The sequence below is a fragment of the Pteropus medius genome, unplaced genomic scaffold, assembly GCF_902729225.1.
Source record: "Pteropus medius unplaced genomic scaffold, Ma_sr-lr_union100, whole genome shotgun sequence".
Taxonomy (NCBI): domain Eukaryota; kingdom Metazoa; phylum Chordata; class Mammalia; order Chiroptera; family Pteropodidae; genus Pteropus; species Pteropus medius.
Window position 1 is genome coordinate 1,268,821 of NW_024342475.1, and position 20,041 is coordinate 1,288,861.

Sequence of the window (20,041 nt, forward strand, 5' to 3'; positions counted from 1 at the left end):
AGGGACTGGGTGGGGGCGTCAGTCGAGGACTGTCCGGCAGCCCGGAAGCAGCGTGCGGGGGGCTCAGCCCTGGTGTGGGGGGCGCTGCGGGTCTGTCTGCAGGTGCGTGGCATTCTCAGGTATTTCCAGATGTGGAAGTTGGGATGGGGCTGGTCCTTGAGTCTTGGTTCCAATGTCCCTGCCAGGAGGGCGGGTGCCCTGATGTTGGATGTCCTGATGTCCAGGTGTCCTGATGTCTGGGTGCAAGCGTGTGTCTGTGCAGGTCCCACAGCATTTCCTGCTAGGACTGAATTGGGGTGCAGGGCCCCAGGGTCTCGGCCTGTGGGAGCCTGGGGTCCAGGGCCTGGGTTGCGCATGAGCTCACAGGGTCTCCGAGGGAGGCTGAGGTGATTGGGGGCCACAAGTAACTGCCCTCCCCTCCCCCACAGATCGTCTCGGCTGTGCACTACTGTCACCAGAAAAACATTGTGCACAGGGACCTGAAGGTGAGTCTTCACCCCACTATGAGCCCCCAGCTCAGCCACGGGTCCCTCACTTGTCCCCAGCCCCACCTCTGGCCCCCCTGGGTTCCCCTGAACCCTCCACCACATCCCTCCCCTTTCTCCATAAACTCCTCCCTCAGCGTCCGGGGCCCCTTGACATTTTCCCAAGCCTTTTGTGACAAAAGCAAGGCCAGCAGATGGGGGAGCGGGGTGGGGCGGGGTCAGGAGGAGCGAGCAGCGAGGACAGAAACAGAGTGTCCTGGAACGGCCTCGGACGGTTACATGTGCACGGGACAAGGACACCGGGTGCAATGGAGTTCGTCCCTGTCGGGGCGTCCGGAGCCTTGGCGTCCTAGACTTTGTGACAGTCAGGGGTCTTGGAGGGTTGAGGTTTTAGAGCCCAGGGGCACCCTGCCTCCAGGGTCTGAGGCATCTTAGAACTTGAGATGGACCTTTGGGAGAGAAGCCGGGGGCCAGCACCCAGCGGGGAAGGGACTGTGTTGGCCTGAACCCTGCTGCCTGGTCGAGTCGAGCAGGGGCAGCCCCCCGAGTCCCCGCATGTCCCAGGGTTCCCGCCCCACATCACCCACCCAGAGAGAGCCTCACGTCTCGAGATCTCATCTTAGACCTGAGACACAAACGTTTGCGGGGCTCAACCAAGGTGACTTCTCGAGCACCCGCTCTGTGCCATGCCGGCCCCGTGCTTTAAGGAAGTGCTTCTTACAGTATCTCAAGCGAAGAACCAGGACTCGTTTTAGAGTTTTCAGTTCCCGGTCCGTTATGGACAGGTGCTTTCGTAAAGTACGGTAAAGCAAAATGAAAAAAGGATGTAAAAAATGGAAGCCCAATTTAAAACATTATTATTAGGTTCAAAAAACGTAAAATTCCACTGTCAGATTGCTGCAGGAGTTTCTAAACACTCCCTCTCTCCCTACGGCCCCTTGAGGAAGCACCTCTGAGGTGCTTTGTAAGGCAGCGCCCACTGTGAGGATCAGCCTGGGCTGGGGGGGGAAACGCCCCCTGGTGGAGGGTCCCGGAAGTGGCCCAAAGGGATTTGAGGATCTGGTGGGTTAGTGCACCAGAGGGAGCAACCATCAGAGAGCAACCTATACGTCAGGTTGGGGCTGGACTATGGCGCCTCAAATGCCACAAAGGGAAATGTCGCCACTTAGCTAGATTGAGATGCCATTAGATCGAAGTTTAGGGACGATCTCTCTGAAGTGTGCGTCTGTGGGTTCCGTCCCTTTGTTGGGTCAGAGGTGGGGAAGGGTGGTACCAAGGTACACCAGGAGGTAGGGAGACGGTGAGGAAGCCAGAAATGCGGGTGGCCTGGGCCAGGAAAGGGCTGTGGGTGGCATGGGCCACACCCAGGCAACATTTTGAAGGGTGAATGAGTGCATCAAGTCACAGTCAGAAGCCTGGGAGAGGGGGGGATGCTGGGGGTTCCTCCCTCCTTCAGACCAGGCCTCTCGGGTTCCAGATCTGTCACGTTCTTGCCATGGACACGAGATGGCCTCCCTGAGCCCCAGCTTCCCCACCTATGAAATGGTGATTACGAGAACACGTGCCACCCAAAACAGACCAAACCTTGTAACAAAGTGAAGCATTTGGTGCTTCACGTATAACCGCACGACTTCCTATGAGGCAGGTGCTACAATTACTCTCCGCTTACATGTAGGGAAACTGAGGCACAGAGAAGTCTGGCCACCCACCCAAAGTCACGCAACAAGTGAGTGGTGCAGCTGTGATTTGGAGCTGGGATTCTTCCAGAATCTGTACTCTTACAAACCAATAATAGTATGCAAAGCCCGATGCACAGTAGGTGCACAGTGAGTGTTGGATAAAATGATTGTTTTCATTTTTATGGGTGCTAAGCAGTCAGTCCTCATTTTTTTGTCTGCTGGGTAAGCTGGGACAGGACCCCCAGCTCAGCAGACCACATGGGTGATAAAAGCTAACTTACTGGGTGCAGAATATCGTTCTGGGCATTTCATACAGATTAACTCACTCAATTCTCAAACAGCCCTGGGAGATAGGACCGATTATCCCTATTCTATGGATGAGGAAGCTGAGGCCCGGTATTGTCACTGCCCAAGGTCACACAGGGAATAAGGAACCGGGCCATAGTCAGTCCCATGGACCATCCCCCCCACACGTCCATCCTCTGCCCTCTCCTTCCCTCCCAGGCCGAGAACCTCTTGCTGGACGCCGAGGCCAACATCAAGATCGCTGACTTTGGCTTCAGCAACGAGTTCACGCTGGGCTCGAAGCTGGACACGTTCTGCGGGAGCCCCCCGTACGCCGCCCCCGAGCTGTTCCAGGGCAAGAAGTACGACGGGCCGGAGGTGGACATCTGGAGCCTGGGCGTCATCCTGTACACCCTCGTCAGCGGCTCCCTGCCCTTCGATGGGCACAACCTCAAGGTGCTGGACGGGGCTGGCAGGGGGCCTCCCTCCCCCGGGGGGATGAGGCCTCGAGAGTCCCACACATGTCCTCTGCAGAGGGGCGGGGCTGGCCTGAGGTCACGCGGCGAGATGGAGGTCAGGCAGGACCCAGGTCCCCACGGACCGTGCTGTTAGGGTTCAGGGCACGGGCTTCACCGCTGGCAGGCTGGGTGGGGTTCAGACCGCGGTTCCCTCAATACATGTTTACTGCCCACCGTCGATGGGTCGGGCTGTTCCAGATTTCGCAGATACTGCGTGAACAAGAGAGGCAGAAAGCCCCGTTTCCCCGCGTGATGCACCGTCAGCGATCCTTGAAAGCACGCTAAGTGGGAAAAGCCAATCACAAACGGCCACGCGTTGTCTGATTCCACTTCTACGACATGTCCAGGACGGGCAAACCCATAGAGACAGGAAGCAGACTAGGGGTTGCCTAAGTCCAGAGGAGGATGGGGAAGTTGGAGAGCAGGGTTTCTTTCGGGGGGACGAAATGGTGTAAAATCGATTGTGGTGGTGATTGCCCAATCACCACCACAATCGATTTTACACCATTATATTCTCCAGATCGGAGAATATACTAAGAATCGTTGAATTGTGCACTGAAAACAAAGTTCCTGCCCTCACGGGCTGACATTCCAGCAGCAGAGCCAGGCAGAAAACCAAACAAATAAGCAAAATATATTATTTCAGATGCTGGCCAGTGCCATGGGAGAAAAAAAAAACATAAAAGGAGTGGAAAGTGTGGGGTGAATTGTATTGTAGGCTTTTTTTTTCCCTTTGAACTTTTTATTCTGAAACATTGCCAGCCTACAGAAAAGTTGCAAGGCTAGAACAAAGAACATGAGGTACCGTTCAGGAGATTTGCCAGTCGCTAGCATTTGGCCATTTCTGTCATATCTGTCTACATATACTTGAGGTATTGTGGTCATCGTTACTGCTGAAACATTTGAGAGTTAGCTGCAGACACAATGTCCCTCTGTCCCTAAGGGGACCATATAGCAGGTGTCTCCTGAGGGTAGTTTCCTGGCCAACGTCACTCTCAGGAAATCCAGGGTTGACGCGGGCCTGGCCTCTAACCCACGAATATCCTCGGCAGCTTTTTCCTCCTCCTCCAGGATCCACTCAGGTTCCCGCGTTGCGCTCAGTGTTCAGAAGGTCAGGGAAGTCATTGCTGAGGACAGGCCATGAGAGCAGGGACTGAGCGAGGAGAGGAGCCAAGCGGCTGGCCCCTCAGAGCCTGAGTGTCCCCCTCTGTTCAGTGAGGACCGTGAGGTGCCAATCTTGTAGCAGCCATCCAAAGTGAGGCAGGAAAGTGCCCGCCGTCACAGAATAATCTCTCTGAGCCTCCAGCATGAAGCTGAGAGACCACTTCAAAGGTCCAGGCCAGTGTGTCACCTGCCTCAGGCCCTTGTCACCTCCTGCCATCCTGGTTTCTCCTTGCCGGCGAAGGAGACACATAGCTCAGGGCAGGTTCCGGCTCTGTCACTTCCTTGCCGAGTGACCTTGGGCATGTCCTTTTCTGAACCTCAGTTTCCCCTCCTGTAGGTAGAGACGTTAAGAGAATTCACTTAGAGCCAGATGGGGCGTGTAAAGCCCTTTATCGGGACTTGGCCTCTGGCCGGGGCGTCACACTCGGGGGCAACTCTGGTAAAGGTGGTGGCGGCCCGATGGCTGCCTGTCACCATCATGTGACAGAGGTGGTGTGGCACAGTGGTTACACAGCACGGGCTCCAAGGCCTGACCGCCTGGGTTTGAACCCAGACCCTGCCAGTTGCTGGCTCTGCCGTCCCAGGGCAAGCGACTTCACCTCTCTAGGCCTCAGTTCCCTCGTCAGGAAAATGGGCACCATAACGATTCTTCGCAGCATTGTTGCGAACACCGATGTCACATAAAGTGCTTAGAACGCTGCCGGCACGGGGTGAGTGCCCTGAAAGCGATACTCATTATTATGAAATATTCACCACCCTTCGGCTGTAATGACCTGCAGACTCAGCCTCCCCCCAAAGGGCCCTCCCAGCCCAGTCCCCGGCAGAGGGCTTCACCCCTGGAGACCCCTCCCCTCGTTCACTCCCTCCTCCATTTCCTATCTCCCTCGGTTCTTTATTCAGGACGGAAGCTCTCCCCAGTCCACCATGCCGTGGAGCGTGCAATTTATTGTCTCTTTCATGGCCTCGCAAGGCCCCTCATAAAAGGCTCTTAAAAATAAAACCTAAGCGAGTGCTCATCCTTTGAGACTGCCAGGGCCTCATAGCTCTTAGGAAAGACAGGCATGTCTAGGGGGACAGGGACCAGGAGTGGAGGGGGTGGGCAAGATCCTCTTCCAGCCTCCGCTTTTGGAACCCTAATATTTAAGCAGCACTTGCTCTGGGCCCGGCCCGCGAAGCGGGTGCCAGGATCCCTGTTTACAGATAAGGACACTGAGGTCCCAGAGGCTCACTCACCTGCCCACCTCCCCTCTTACCTGGCTCATAGAATTCACTTTCTCTGTTAAGATTTCCCCTGAATGAAAAGTTATGTAGCTTTAAAAATAGCACATATTTTTTGGAAAGTTGCTGCATCTAGTACAGCATTCCCATTTTACAGATGAGGAGCCGAGGTTAAGAGAGAGCGATGGGGTTTTGCCCACCTTGTCAGGGCGGGGACTCGGAGCTCCTGCCACTTCTGTCTGGGGAGTGGGACAAAGATGAGTGTGCGTGTATGTGTAACGGGTAGGGAGGCAGGGTGGACCCCTCCCCCAGTAACCCCATCCCCCCAGGAGCTGCGGGAGCGAGTCCTCAGAGGGAAGTACCGCGTCCCTTTCTACATGTCAACAGACTGTGAGAGCATCCTGCGGAGATTTTTGGTGCTGAACCCAGCTAAACGCTGCACTCTCGAGGTAAGCGCCGGCTCCAAACCCCTCCCGTTGCAGCCTTCCTGCCCTGCACCTTTGCTCTCCTGTGCCCACCTGCCTAAGGTCCGGTCCGCTGCTGGAAGTTGGGAGCCAGGCAGCCCAGGAAAAGGCTCCTAGGCCCGTCCTGACGCCACCAACCCAATAGCCTCGCCCACTCCTTGCCATGCTAGTAATTAGCTAATGAGCTCCTAGGATGATTACAGGGTGCTGGGGACCCAGAAGATGCGGGGGCAGGAGGGTAGCATCAGGAGGCTCCAGCAAGGGACTGGTGGATTGGGCGAGGAGGTGCTAGCTCCCAGGAAACCCTCGATTCTGGGGCGTTAAGCCGTGGAGGTGGGAGGCACGACAGGTAGCCATAGCTGGGGGCCTGCCTGGGAGATAGGAAGCTGTGTTTTTTCTAGTTTCTTCTGATGTCTGTCTTCCCCCTTCCCTGTCCTGCTCCAATTCTTGCAGCAAATCATGAAAGACAAATGGATCAACATCGGCTATGAGGGTGAGGAGTTAAAGCCATACACGGAGCCGGAGGAGGACTTTGGGGACACCAAGAGAATCGGTGAGGGTCAGGGAGCGTGAGTGCTCCAGCTCCACAGAGCCACGGGCCATGGAGCCAGGGGTTAGTGCATCAGAGAAGTTTACGAAGCAATTAAGGAGAGCAGAGGAGTCTGGCCTCCAGCCCCTGTGCTACTTTCCAGCTGTGTGACCCTGGGCAAGTGGCTTCTCTCCTTTGTGCTTCTATATAAAATGGCATAATCATAAAACCTATCTTATAAGGGTTTTATGAATATTGAGTTAATCTGCATAAAGCACTTTATATGAGGCATGTAATTAGTGCTGACATGTGTTAGCTTTGACTATTAAGACACAAAAAGAAGTCACAGATCACTTCCAGAAGAGTTTGGGCACAAATCATCAGTAATCTGCATGGTTGGGGAAAGCCCGCACCTTGACACATGCCTCACTCTCCCCTCCTTTGGTCCCGATCCTTCCAGCCTGGAACCTGTGAACACTTGACCCCCTAAAGCATTAGCCCTGGAAGAGCCCCTTAGGAACCCTCCAGTAACTCTCCATTCCACAGCTGAGGAAAATGAAGCCAGCCATCAGAGCTGGCCACATTAATCCAGACTTTCATGGTTGCAAGCAACAGAAAACAAGCATTCTGGCTTAAACTGATGACGATAATAATAGGTTGGACCATATGAAATTCCATTTCTACAGCTCAAAAATTGTCAATACCAGCAATATAATATGGTTCAACCTAATAGTGAAAAGTTATTCATTTACATAACTAAAAAGGCCAGTGTATGTCAGTCTTCAGACACAGCTAGATCCAGGTGCTCAGAGATAGTTGTTCAGAATCGTCTAAGAGGTGTCTTCTCTCCCCGCCAAGAACAAGCTGGCAACAACACATCCTAGGGGCCCAGACAGCCCATCAGGAAGGGAAGCCACTTATTGATGTTCTACCAAAAGCACGAGGGTGGTGGCCATTGGCTACCCCTGAACCTATCAGTTTGGTCTTGAGAATGGAATGCTGTGATTGGCCAGAACTGGGTCATATGCCCGGTCTGAACCAATCAGCGTGGCTTTGGGTATGGAGCCTTCTGATTGGCCAGACTGGGATCATGTGCCTGCCCTGAACCAATCACCATGGCCTGGGGGATGGAACACTCTGATTGGCCAGACCTGGGTCATATGCCTGCCCTTGGGGCTTAGAGCCGGAGGGAGTCAACCAGGTGACCGAAGCCGGGAAGGAATATTCTTCCAAGGAAAGTTAGGGTACTCCTGGCAGAACGCGGAATGGGTACTGGACAGGCCAAAGAGCAGCCCTTGCTAATGTGATGCAAAGACGAGTGGAAGGGAAGGGTCTTGGGACACTGAACCTTTCCATCCCCCTCTCCCAGAGGTAATGGTGGGTATGGGCTACACACGGGAAGAAATCAAAGAGGCCTTGACCAGCCAGAAGTACAACGAAGTGACTGCCACCTACCTCCTGCTGGGCAGGAAGACTGAGGTCAGAAGGCGCCAGCGGCATTTGGGTTACGCGATGCCCAGGGTGGAAGGACTTCTGGGGCAAAGGGAACATGGCGTTAAGGCTCCTTATCTGTCATCCTCCTGCAGGAGGGTGGGGACCGGGGTGCCCCAGCACTTGCCCTGGCACGGGTGCGGGCACCCAGTGACACCACCAATGGAACAAGCTCCAGCAAAGGCACCAGCCACAGCAAAGGGCAACGAAGTTCCTCCTCCACCTACCACCGCCAGCGCAGGCATAGTGATTTCTGTGAGTACGGCTACACACCGCACATGCCCTACTGGCCCCAAAGCCTCAGCCCCGTGTTAATCCGGGTTCTCTGGCTGACAGGCAACAGAAACCTGCTCAAGCCAATTCCAGCAAAGGGAGTAATTTCTTATAAAGACGCAGGGATACTGCGTGGAATTTGGAGACAGGAATACACCGCCAGGCTCTGGGAGGGATTAGAAACTGGAAAAGCAGCCAGACTCACAGCAGACACTCTCTGTGTCTTGCTTCCTCCCAGTTTATCTGTTTTTTTCTTTTTCTCTTACTTATCTCACCTTATCTTTTTCCCAGTCTCTCAGCTCTTTACATCTCAGTTTTAGAGACCGGCCCAAACGGTAGCTGGAATATCTGGTTCACTTGTGAGGGAGAGAACTCTGATATCAGGGTCAATTTGGGATTAATCTACTGAGATTGGGACACAGGAGGACACAGTGTACAAAGTGGCTGCTGAGAGCCTGCCCTCTGGCTTCTCCTCCACACTGAAATGAGGGAAGGCCTTTTCTTACTAATGGAAAAGGGCTGGGCAGACACCTAATTGTATCCCACATTCTGTAACTGAAAAATATCTCAGGCGGAAGGACAGCACGATAAAAAAAATACCTGCAGAAAATAAATAGATTCCACCATCACCACCACAGAATAGGCATGGGAAGTTTTAAGAGGTTTCTTACCTATACCCTCGTCAAATATTAATCCTCTCCACTATTTTTTAAGAACTTTATTGAGAAATAATGCACATACCATATAATTAACCCAAAGTGTACAATTCAGTGGTGTTAATATATCTACAGAGTCGTGAATCCATCACCATGATTAATGTTGGAACATTTTTATTACCCTAAAAAGAAGCTCCACACCCTGTAGGCTCCAATTCCCCTCCGCTCCAGCCCCTCAATCCCTGGTAACTACTAATCTATTACCTGTATGTACAGATTTCCCTATCCCAAACATTTCATGTAAATGGAATTATACGATATGGGGCCTTTTGTGTCTGGCTTCTATCATTTAGGATAACGTTTTCAAGGTCTATTCATGTTGTAGCATGGATTAGTACTTTATTCCTTTTATTTGCCAAATAATACCCCACTGTACAAAAAGTCCACCTTTTGTTTATCCTTCAGCTTATGGACATTTGGGCTGTTTCTTCCTATTGGCTATTGTGAATAATGCTGCCGTAAACATTCGTGTACAGTTTTTGTGTAGACGTATGTTTTCATTTCTCGTGGGCACATACCGAGGAGCGGAATTGCTGGGTCATACAGTAACTCTATGTTTAACAGGCTGGGGAACAGCTAAGGCGGTCTCCAACTCCCTGTTATTTTGCAGCCCTTTTTTTCTCAAAGGGTGAAGTTCTTTACTCTGGGACAGTCACTGGTATAGGGAAAAGGGGAGTCAGGAAGCTCAGCATCAGCCCTAAGCAGGAATTGTGGGGTTCTGGATGGTCAAGCCATTCTCTTCCACTGGGTCAACTTTTCCCCACCCATAAAATAGCAGCACTGGCCCGGAAAGTCCCCAAGAAGCTTGTGACTCCAACATCCTCTGGTAAGAACGTGGTACCCTTTAACAGCCCCCGCATGGAGACCTGGATTCCAGGGATTCTCAGAGTGAAGGATTGTTGACAAATCCTGGTGTCCATCATTGCAGAATTTTTATGACAGTTCTGAGACTTTTGACCACTAAGTTTCATGAGGATTTAACACATGGAAATTCTGATCGTCTGAAGTTGTAGAATATGTTTAACCCTCTGAATCTAAAACCGCAAATTCCTAAGATGTTTTAAGGGACCAAATTTGTTTTGTTTTTGTTTTTTTAATTAAAAGTTACATGCTTCATCTACGGCCATGCTACCCTGAACAAACCTGATCCTATCTGATCTCAGAAGCTAAGCAGGATCGGGCCTGGTTAGTACTTGGATGAGAGACCACCTAGGAAGACCAGGTGCTGTAGGCATAAAAAAAAATAGTAAGGGATCGTAAGCTAACAAGGTCTTTGCGATTGGTGAGGTCAACCAAGGGTTGCCTCCTCTAAAAATAAATAAATAAAAATAAAAGTTACATGCTTCTAATTTGATAGTACGAAAAGGGTAGACAGTAAAAAAAGTTTCTGTGTCACAAATCTCTCCCAACCACTGCCCTCCCTTCCCTGCCCATTCTCCTTGGAGGCAGCCATTGTTACTGGTTTATACTAATTCTTTTGGAGAGGTTTCATTTATAAATATATAAAGAAGTCGATATGAAAAGAAGAAGAAAGACAGAAAAGAGACATAAATATATATAAATACTATGTAAACATTAATATACTATAAAAATAACATTCTCCCCTTTTAATACAAATGATAGCCTTTTAGAAATTCATATATAAGCAAGGAGATATAGATAAATGCATATAGACATGTACTTTTTTCTTTTTTATACAAATGATAGTACATTGTAGACCTCATGCCTTTTCTGCTTTGTGGTCTACTTGAAGAGCTCTCTATTGTTACATAAAGAACTTTCTCGTTCTTCTTTATGGCTGTACAGTATTCCATTGTGTGGGAATATCTTGGCTTATTTAACTGTTCTCTCATTAAGAGACATTTAGGCTGTTCCCAGTCTTTGGACCTTAAAAAAAGAATGATGCAATGTGTAACCTCTATGTGCATTGTGTCATTTATGTACAGTTTCTGGATCAGAGTATGCGTGTGTGTCATTTGGCAGATATTGTCAGAATGGCCTACGCAGAGATTGTAGCCGATGCGAAGAATTCTAAAGTTCCAAAGAGCACACAGAGTAGGCTCTGTATTTTCCAGGCGACACCAGCCCTAAGTGTCCCCTCTTTCCTCCAGGTGGCCCATCTCCCGCACCCCTGCACCCCAAACGCAGCCCAACCAGCACGGGGGAGGCGGAGCTGAAGGAGGAGCGTCTGCCCGGCCGGAAGGCGAGCTGCAGCGCTGCGGGCAGTGGGAGCCGTGGGCTTCCCCCCTCCAGCCCCATGGTCAGCAGCGCCCACAACCCCAACAAGGCGGAGATCCCAGAGCGGCGGAAGGACAGCACGAGCACCCCTGTGAGTGGCCGGGGCGGGGGACAGGGCGGAGCCGCGGCCACACGTGGCCCAGCCTGCAGAGACCACCGGGTTCGCATCTTGCAGACCCTGCCATTTCCCATCCTGTTCCCCGGACCACCACACAGGACTCCTTGTTACATCCGTTTGTTCATTCACTCAGCAGACAGTTATGGACGGTTCTCTCTTTGCCTGAGCTTGTGCTTGATGCTCGTGTGAAAATTAGTATTTCGTGTCAGAAAGGAGCAGTATACGTGCTTTGGGCAGGAAGGATTTAATGCAGAGATTTTAGTGTGGTGCTTACAAAATTATAGAAGGGGCTAGAAGAGCAGGCAATAGACTGGACCTATAGGAATGACACCTCGCCACAGCAGGCCTGACCCACCAAGGGAGCTGCCACCTTTGAGGCCACCTGTAACACTGCGGAATTCAAGAACACGTGGTCATGGCTGCAGTGCAAGACTCAGAACTTCCTTCTCTACCAGAAGAGCCTTTTGGCAGCCAGAGGTCTAGGGAACAAGCCCCGCGGCCCCGCTGGAGCTAAGACCCTCATCTTACGACCTTGCCCGTGTGAGCAGAGGTTCAAGGGGCAAGACGGTGACTTCTACCCCATTTCCACCTTCCAGATCTTCATGAGTGCAAAGATTGGTTACTGTCCAGAACCGGAGTTGCAGAGGAGTCTGGGGAATGTCATGTTTGGCTTTTTTTTTTTCTTTTGCTGCTTTTGCAGCTTTCGAGAATGGTATGGTGCGGGCTGAGAGAACCAAAATATCCTTAACGTTGGGAGACAAGGTGGAGGCAGATTATAGGGAAGTGGTCAGGACTCTGAAGCCAGCTAGACCAGAGTTCGAATTACATCATGAGCTGTGTGACCTGGAGCAAGTGACTTCGCCTCTCTGAGCTTCAGTATTCCACCCAGTGAAATGAGCTCATGAAGAAGTTGGGTTGTCATGGGGATAAAGTACTTCACATAGCGTCTGTAAGGCTCAGTAAGCACTCAGAGTTATTGTTATTTTTAAAGTAAATCTACACTTTGAGAAACTAGAAAAGGAATGGAAATTAGCCCCCCAAAAAGTAAAAGGAAGGAAATAATAAAGAGAAGAAAAGTCAATAAAAGAGAAAACAGATATGCACTAGAGAAAATCAACAAAGCCAAAAGCGAGTTCTTGAAAAGATTATTAAAAGTGGACCCCTAGCTAGATTAAGCAAAAAGATAGCGAACGTGAATTACCAATATCAGAATGAAAATGAGAACTATGTTTTAACATAAGATAGTAAGAAGGTTATAGGAACTACTCTAAGCCAATACATTTGACAACTTAAAGTGGACAAATGCCTCTAAAAACACAGTGAACCAAAACCGACACAAGAAGAAATAGAAAACTTAAACAGTCGTATATTCTTGTTAAAGAAATTGAATCCATAATTTAAGCCTTTCCCGTAAAGAAAATTCCAGACCCAGATGGCTCTAAACTGGTGGAATTATTCCAGACGTTGAAAGAAGAAATAACACCAATCTTAGACAGACTTCCTGGGGTTAGAAAAAGAGGGATCACCTCCCAATACATTTTATGAGGTAACATAATCCTGACGTGCTATTTCCTGTCCTCAGCACCCAGTCCGTTGTGGGGCAGGGACGTATCTGTGAACAGAGGTTGACAATATAGTGATCAAGGCTGCGTTGGGCAGGCCACAGGAGGCACCTGACTCAGCCTGGAGCTGGGAGTGGGGGTAGATTATGAAGTGACACCTGAAAGGTACATTAAGAGTGAGTCAGGGGGAAGGTAGGAGGAATATCCAGGTAGCAGATGAGACGCCTGTGGAAAGGCAGAGAAGAGAGACACAGTGTGGCATGAATATGTTTTTAAAAGTTTGATGGTCCTTACCAAGAGGAATAGAGGGGGGGGAGAGGTGGACAAGGCTGCCCTCTGGAACCTTCCCTGACCCCTCTCTTCTCGGCTCCAATGGCCTCCCATGCCTCTTAGCCTAGTTTGCTGGGGTGACACATTATGACCTCACGTCTTTGGGTCGGTCCTTTAGCCCAGAGGAAAGCGTCAGTTTAAACACAGGCCCCTCCTTCGTTCATAACGAAGGAGGCCAGAGAGGGTCAACGCGGGGACTTAAGGGGTGTCCCTTCACCCCCTCACCCCCTCCCGGCCGTGTCTCCCACAGAACAACCTCCCTCCCAGCATGATGACCCGCAGGAACACCTACGTTTGCACAGAACGCCCGGGGGCTGAGCGCCCATCCCTGTTGCCAAATGGCAAAGAAAACAGGTATGGAGTAGGCGGCATGGGGGGCGGGGGAGGGCGGCAGGGGGACTGGGGAGCGGGTGTGTCCGCCTTTCCCTCGGCAGACTCTATCCATGTCCTCCCCCTCCCAAACCCACCCTAAAAATCCTCCCCCCTTAATTAATTAATAAGTCATCAGCCCAGGGAAGTGTCTGCCCTGTTCTCTGCCTACGAGCCTTGGGATTCTGAGTTTCTTTTATTTTTATTTTTTGAATGATCCATTTTTAGAACTTAGAAGCCCCAGAATGTCACAGCTTCCACATCCTCTGGTTGGCTGGTTTTCAAACTTATTTGCCTGAGTCTGTTCAGTCTCTTGCAGCAGGCAAGGGAGGGGAACCAGTGCAGACTAGCTGGAGCATAAAAAAGGAATGAACTTGTTCACATCAGAGTTCAAGCCCAGGAGTGGAGCGGGCTTCGGGGTGACACTCCCACCCGCCGGGACCACAGAGGTGTGAAAATGATAGCAGCTAACATTCATCAAGTCGTAACCATGTGTCGGGCTTCTGTACCTTAGCTGGCTGAATGTCCCTAACAACTCTGTGAGGTAGATCCTGGTATCTCCAGTTTACAACTGAGGAAATGAGGCACAGAGAGGTTAAGTCACTTGTCCAAGGACACACAGCTGGTAAGCCGAGGAGCAAAGATTCTAGACTGACTCTAGAGTCTGTATTTGTAACCACCGTAATGCATGGCCTTCCAGTTCTAGTCAAGAGATGGCACATAGTTAGATTATAGATTCAGGTGCTGAAACAAAGCTTCCCCAAGGTACAGTGCCTTAAATGAGGTAGAGGCTTAGTTTTCGGCGACATAACCATCCAGAGATAGGTAGGCGGGGTCCTCCAAGGACTCAGATTGATTCTTCCAATCTCAACATGAGGCTCCAGCTCTGGGTCTGAGGCCACTGCTCCAGTTGCCACCGTTTCTCAAAAGAGCAAGAAGGGTGGAAAGAACGTGGAGTGCAAGCAGCATTCTTTTTAGAGGCGTGACCCAGAAATGGTACCAAGCACTCCTGCTTATATCCCATTGGCCGGAGCACGGTCATATGACCACCCCTAGCTGCAAGAGAGGCTGGGAAATGTAGTCTGGCTGCGTGGCCATGTGCAATGTTCATACTATTAAAGGTTTGGTTATTGTGGAAGAACAAAGAGGGTGGATTCTCGGAGACAAGTAATGGCATCTACCACAGTCAGGGTTCCCTCTTTGAGATATCCGGGCTGGTCCTGGGGTCCCTGAAAGGCTAGAGCTCGGAAGTCTGGCCCCTGCTGTCGGGACTGGGAGGGTCAGAGGGGCTGGAGAAGTGTCCTGGGGTAGTGATGCCACCACTGCGCACACAGCATCTTGAGAGCGTTAGGAAGGGGGTCGCATCCTCTTTATTTTCATAATGGTGAAAAATTGTCATAATGAATATAGGTACCCTTGAGGTACACATCGATTCCCAAGTTTGGATAATGAAGGTTCAGATACCAAAGTATTTGCAAAGTCAATTTGGTTCCTGAGGTTTGGGTGGCAAATAGCAAAGGATTCATCCAGAGCTTTCTGAATCTATTCAGTGGCTGAGTTTGGAGGAAGGAGAGTTTGGCATAGGGGACAGTTTGGAGGGGTAGAGTTTGAAGAAGGGACAGTATGAAGGAGAAGTGGCTTCGGAGCTAAGAGAGGACTGGGTCCTATGATACGAGGGTTGCTTGAACATCTGTACGTGGCAGCCCCGGCTCTGAGCTCTAGGTTGGGTGAAGTTTCTGATCTCAAGACAGGACAGTGAAGAATCAGAGGGACTGGGGACTTGGACTGCCTTGGAGCCCCAGCCTGACCTGTCCTTCTCTGCCCACAGCTCGGGTACCCCACGGGTGCCCCCCGCCTCCCCCTCCAGTCACAGCCTGGCTCCTCCATCTGGGGAACGGAGCCGCCTGGCACGGGGTTCCACCATCCGAAGCACCTTCCACGGCGGCCAGGTCCGGGACCGGCGGGCAGGGGGTGGGGGAGGCGGGGGCGTGCAGAACGGGCCCCCCGCCTCTCCCACGCTGGCCCACGAGGCCGCACCCCTGCCCACCGGGCGGCCCCGCCCCACCACCAACCTCTTCACCAAGCTGACCTCCAAACTGACCCGAAGGTGAGCCCCGCAGGACATGGGGGGGCGGGGGGCGGGGGTGCCAATGGGGCCTAACCTGTCTTCTACTCTGCTCTGCCTCCTTTGCCCCGACGTCATCTCTTCCTCTTCCTCCTCCTCTTCCTCCTCCTCCTCCATCACCCTTCGCCGGCCTCCTCACTGCAGGGTTACCCTCGATCCCTCTAAACGGCAGAACTCTAACCGCTGTGTTTCGGGCGCCTCTCTGCCCCAGGGATCCAAGATCAGTAAGTCCTGTCCCCCGCTCCGCTCTCGCTGGCTCCGCCTTCCCGTCTGCATGTCTCAGCGGCTGTGCGGGCAGCGGGGAAGAGGGCTCTGTGAGTGGGGGAGCGGTCTGTACCTGGGCTCATTAACTCACTGAATAAACAATAGTCTGGCCTCTGCAGACAGACTCTCGGGGTCCAGACCCCAGCTCTGTCGAATGACCTTAAGCAAGTCACTCGACCAATCTCTCCGGGCCCCACCGTCCGCTTCTGCAATGTGATAACAGTACCTTACTGTTAGGGTCTGTGTACACTGACTTAGGGGACGTAAGGACTGAGCTTATAATGTTGCCTTGGAAAATGCCTTACGAGTGTTTGCCATTAGTATTCACTGAGCACCTCTTGTGTGCCTAGGACCGTCCTGGGCCCCGGACTAGAGTGAACAAACTGTGCTGAGTCTAAGCCCTGCCCTGGCAGAGCCGACATTCTACTAGAGGGCTCAGTAAATAAAATAGACTGCCAGGTACTAAGGAGGAAAGCAGAGCAGGGAAGAGGGGTCAGGGGCATGGGGAAGGGAGGTGCAGCCTTAAATGGGGGCAGGCCTCGCTCAGGAGGCGTCATCTGCGCAAAGCCTGGAAGAGGGGATGCGGCCGTGTGTGTGTGTCACCCCCTCCGTACGTAGGTGTGCGTCTCTGCCCACCCCGCCCTCTCTCTCGTCTTCCAGTCTTCAGTATCTTTCTATCTCCTGTACTAACCATTTCAGAGTGGGCTCCCCTCCTGGGCATGGATAAGAAGATCACGTCCTCACCCCAGGCCCTCCCCCACCCAGCGCCAGCCAGTGGGGAGGGAGCGGGGCCAGGGCAGGGGCTGCCCAGCGTCCTGGATGCAGTGGGTTTTGGGGAGGGGACTCCCTATATCCAGGTTAGACACTCTGTCCCCGTCCCTTCCCCTAGGGTCGCAGACGAACCTGAGAGAATCGGGGGACCTGAGGTCACAAGGTGAGTTCGTGTGCGCACTCCCGACTGCCACACCGGCCTCATCCTCCAAGGCCGGCTCCCCGAGAGGCCCCCGTGACCCTCCCTTCTCTTCCAGCCCCTCTTCCTCTCCCTTCCTCATTTCCTCCCCATCCCTGAGCCTCTCCCATCCATAACCAGCTCCTCCCCTTGTCGACATCACACTTCCTTTTCCTTCTCATCCAGTGGGGCAGAATGGTAGTCAGCGGGTGGCAAACATTATCTGTACGGCCCCCGGTGGCAAATCGTTTAGCCTCTGAGGGCCAGACAGTCTGCCACGCCTGTTCCCTGCCGCTGCAGCACAAAACCAGGTGTACGCAGTGCACACGAATGCACGTGGCCGCGTTCCAGCAAAACTTTATTTACAAAATCGGGCAGGGCTTGTCCGTCGACAAGCCCTGCTTTAGTATGACACGGCACCAGTTTAGAGACCCCAGTGTGAATAAAGAGCCGCCCCCCGCAGTTCCAACAAAGTCTCAGACCTGATTCTCATTGGCTGGGGCAGGGTCACATGTCCACCCCTAAACCAGTGCCCGTGGCCAGGGAGACGGAATTCTCTCATTGGCCAAGACTGAGTCACGTGCTCGTCCTTGGGAGTGGAGGCAGCCCCACCCAAAACCAGAAAGACTAGGTCCACAGTGCTTCTCAGAAGGGACACGGGGTGCTTTAGGCAGGGCGTTGCTTTGTTGTGCAGGGCCCAGAACATGTCGTCCCTGATCTCCCCACCCAACCTAATAAATGCCCACGGTGCTCCCATCCCAAGACTGTGACAATCAAAAAGTCCCCGGAAATTTCCAAATACCCCGTGGAGGACAGTGCTGCTTCTAGGAGAGAAGGGCTGACCCTCCGAGGGAAGAGCGATCGGTCTCATTAGAAGGAGGAGTATTCGTTTGGGAACGAGCTCAGCTGCGAAAGGAAAGCGACCCCAGATGCAGACAGGACGATTCCTGTCACGCAGACCGTGTGCCCGGGCTGGCAGGGCCGCTCTGTCCCCATGTCACTCAGGTAGCCAAGTTCTTGCATCGTTGCCGTCACCTTCACAGTGGAGGCGGCTCGTGCTCACAGGACATGGGGCCTGGGAGGCCGGGGCAGACAGTGTCCTTTGAAGGAGGTGATAGGTGTGGAGCTGCACCTGTCATTCTCCCTCGTATCCTGGGGTTTGGAGACGAGGCCATTCCTGGCTGCAGGGTGCCCTGGGAAATGCAGTCTCTAGCCAGGCAGCTGTGAGTCCATTGAAACTGTTACTGGGGTAAGAGGGGGCGACAGGTTTCGAGGGGCCAGAAGCCCGCTCCAGGAGCCTGTCCGGGAGCGGGAGTGGTGGGTTACCTTCCCCTCCTCTCCCACCTGTGACTTTGCTGTCATCCCACCCCAGTTGCCATCTACCTTGGGATCAAACGGAAACCGCCCCCCGGCTGCTCCGATTCCCCTGGAGTGTGAAGCTGACCAGCTCGCGCCCGCCCGAAGCCCTGATGGCGGCTCTGCGCCAGGCCACCGCGGCCGCCCGCTGCCGCTGCCGCCAGCCGCAGCCGTTCCTGCTGGCCTGCCTGCACGGGGGTGCGGGCGGGCCCGAGCCCCTGTCCCACTTCGAAGTGGAGGTCTGCCAGCTGCCCCGGCCAGGCCTGCGGGGAGTCCTCTTCCGCCGAGTGGCAGGCACCGCCCTGGCCTTCCGCACCCTCGTCACCCGCATCTCCAATGACCTCGAGCTCTGAGCCACCGTGGCCCTGGGTCCCCTCCTCTTCCTCTTCCTTGTCCTCTTCACTTCTCCCGGAGGGAAGGGGGTCAGGGAGGGGATTCTCCCTTTGTCATCCCCTCAGTTTTCCCGAATTTGATTTGGGGGCAGAGACTGTCCCCTCTGCTGTTCTCCGGGGACACTCGAGAGAAGAGCGAGGGGGCTTAGCAGAGGGAGCTGGCACCTTCCTGGAGCCCCCCGCCGACCCTGCCCCCCTCGCCATGCCATGGGGCATCTGAGGAGACTTTGGGGGCAGGGCAGGGGCAGAAAGAGAAACTGAGGACACTTCCATTCCTCCCAACAGTTCAAGAATTAGGCCGTGGGCAGGGGCAGGAAGAGTTGCTGAGCCTAAAGACTGGAGGATTTGGGGGGCTGGGAGTGGGGGTCAGAGAGGCAGAGTCCTTCCCCTCCCCGACCCCTCGTGCTCGAACCCCCCTTCCTGCCCCAGGCTGGCGCGGGGCACTTTGTACAAATCCTTGTAAATACCCCATACCTTCCCCTCTGCAGAGATCTCTCGAGGAGCTGCCGCTGTCACCTCCGGTTTTTAAGTTATTACACCCCTACCCTCCTGTCAGCCCCCTCACCTGCAGCCTATTGCCCAATAAACTTAGGAGAGTCCCCCTGCCCCACACTGACCCTGGGGTTTTGCTTCCCTGCCCTCATCTGCGAGTGAGATGAAGAGGAGGGGCCAGTGGTTTCTCAGTGTCCTCATCTGCAGGATGGGAGCAGAGGGGGTGTGAGGGTCGAGGGTGAGCGTGGAAGAGGGCAGGATGGAACTCGGCCTCATCCACGAGGCCCCCATTCCTATATGGGACCCCCGTTCATCCACTCGTGCCCACCCACACGTTATACTGGACTCTAAGCCACTTCTTACTCCAGTAGTACGTTTATTCAATAAACAGTCATCGACCGGCGCCTGCTCCGTGCCAGGTCCGGTGCTGGACATGGAGACACAGGAGCCCCCGTTTGTGGGGGACGTGGGGTCTGACACAAACACTAGAGAAACCATTGCCTTGAGGAGCCTGGAAGAGAAAGGTTGGGGAGGCACTCCAGAGGAATCGGTGCCTGAGCTGGACTTTGAAGGATGAGTGGGAGTTGACCAGGTATTGGGTCTGCGGTGGGCGAAAGCCTGGAAGTGGGGGTGCGTGGTACATCTGCGGAGAACTGTGGGTAATTTCATCGTGGCTGCTGTGTCGAGGGTGGGTGGAGAATTAGCAAGAGAAATGCTGTATTAGGACTAATAATCCATCTACACTTAAGCAAAAAGCTTTTTGTTCGCTTACGTTATTTAATGATCCAGGGGTGCCTGGCTGCAGGCACAGCCGGATGCCGGAAGCAGGCTTGCTCACCTCTGCTGTGTTTTTTCAGTGTGAGTTTCATGCTAGTAGTTTAATCCGGTGGGTACTCCCTGATGGCAGAGATGACCCCGGATGTTCCTCATTGCCAGCTTCCTGCAGAATTCCCTAGACAGGTTCTCACTGATCCAGAAAAGTCAGGCAGTCATCCCCGAACCAGTCGCTCTGACTCAAGTGGCC

The 20,041-nt window shown here is 53.0% G+C and overlaps 1 protein-coding gene and 1 pseudogene across 1 annotated transcript in view; both read left to right on the forward strand.

The window, feature by feature from the left end:
* MARK4 (microtubule affinity regulating kinase 4) overlaps positions 1-18,350 on the forward strand; it is a 27,158-nt gene extending 8,808 nt beyond the window's left edge. The window contains exons 6-17 of the mRNA XM_039866317.1: positions 420-485; positions 2,669-2,905; positions 5,679-5,798; positions 6,267-6,366; positions 7,712-7,821; positions 7,929-8,088; positions 10,934-11,151; positions 13,321-13,424; positions 15,268-15,546; positions 15,709-15,788; positions 16,718-16,762; positions 18,150-18,350. Coding sequence (XP_039722251.1) covers positions 420-485; positions 2,669-2,905; positions 5,679-5,798; positions 6,267-6,366; positions 7,712-7,821; positions 7,929-8,088; positions 10,934-11,151; positions 13,321-13,424; positions 15,268-15,546; positions 15,709-15,788; positions 16,718-16,762; positions 18,150-18,214 — 1,584 coding nt within the window. The 3' untranslated portion in view covers positions 18,215-18,350. The remainder of the gene's footprint in view (positions 1-419; positions 486-2,668; positions 2,906-5,678; positions 5,799-6,266; positions 6,367-7,711; positions 7,822-7,928; positions 8,089-10,933; positions 11,152-13,320; positions 13,425-15,267; positions 15,547-15,708; positions 15,789-16,717; positions 16,763-18,149) is intronic.
* LOC120605395 (uncharacterized) lies at positions 9,938-10,056 on the forward strand (annotated as a pseudogene).
* Positions 18,351-20,041: the final 1,691 nt, after the last annotated feature.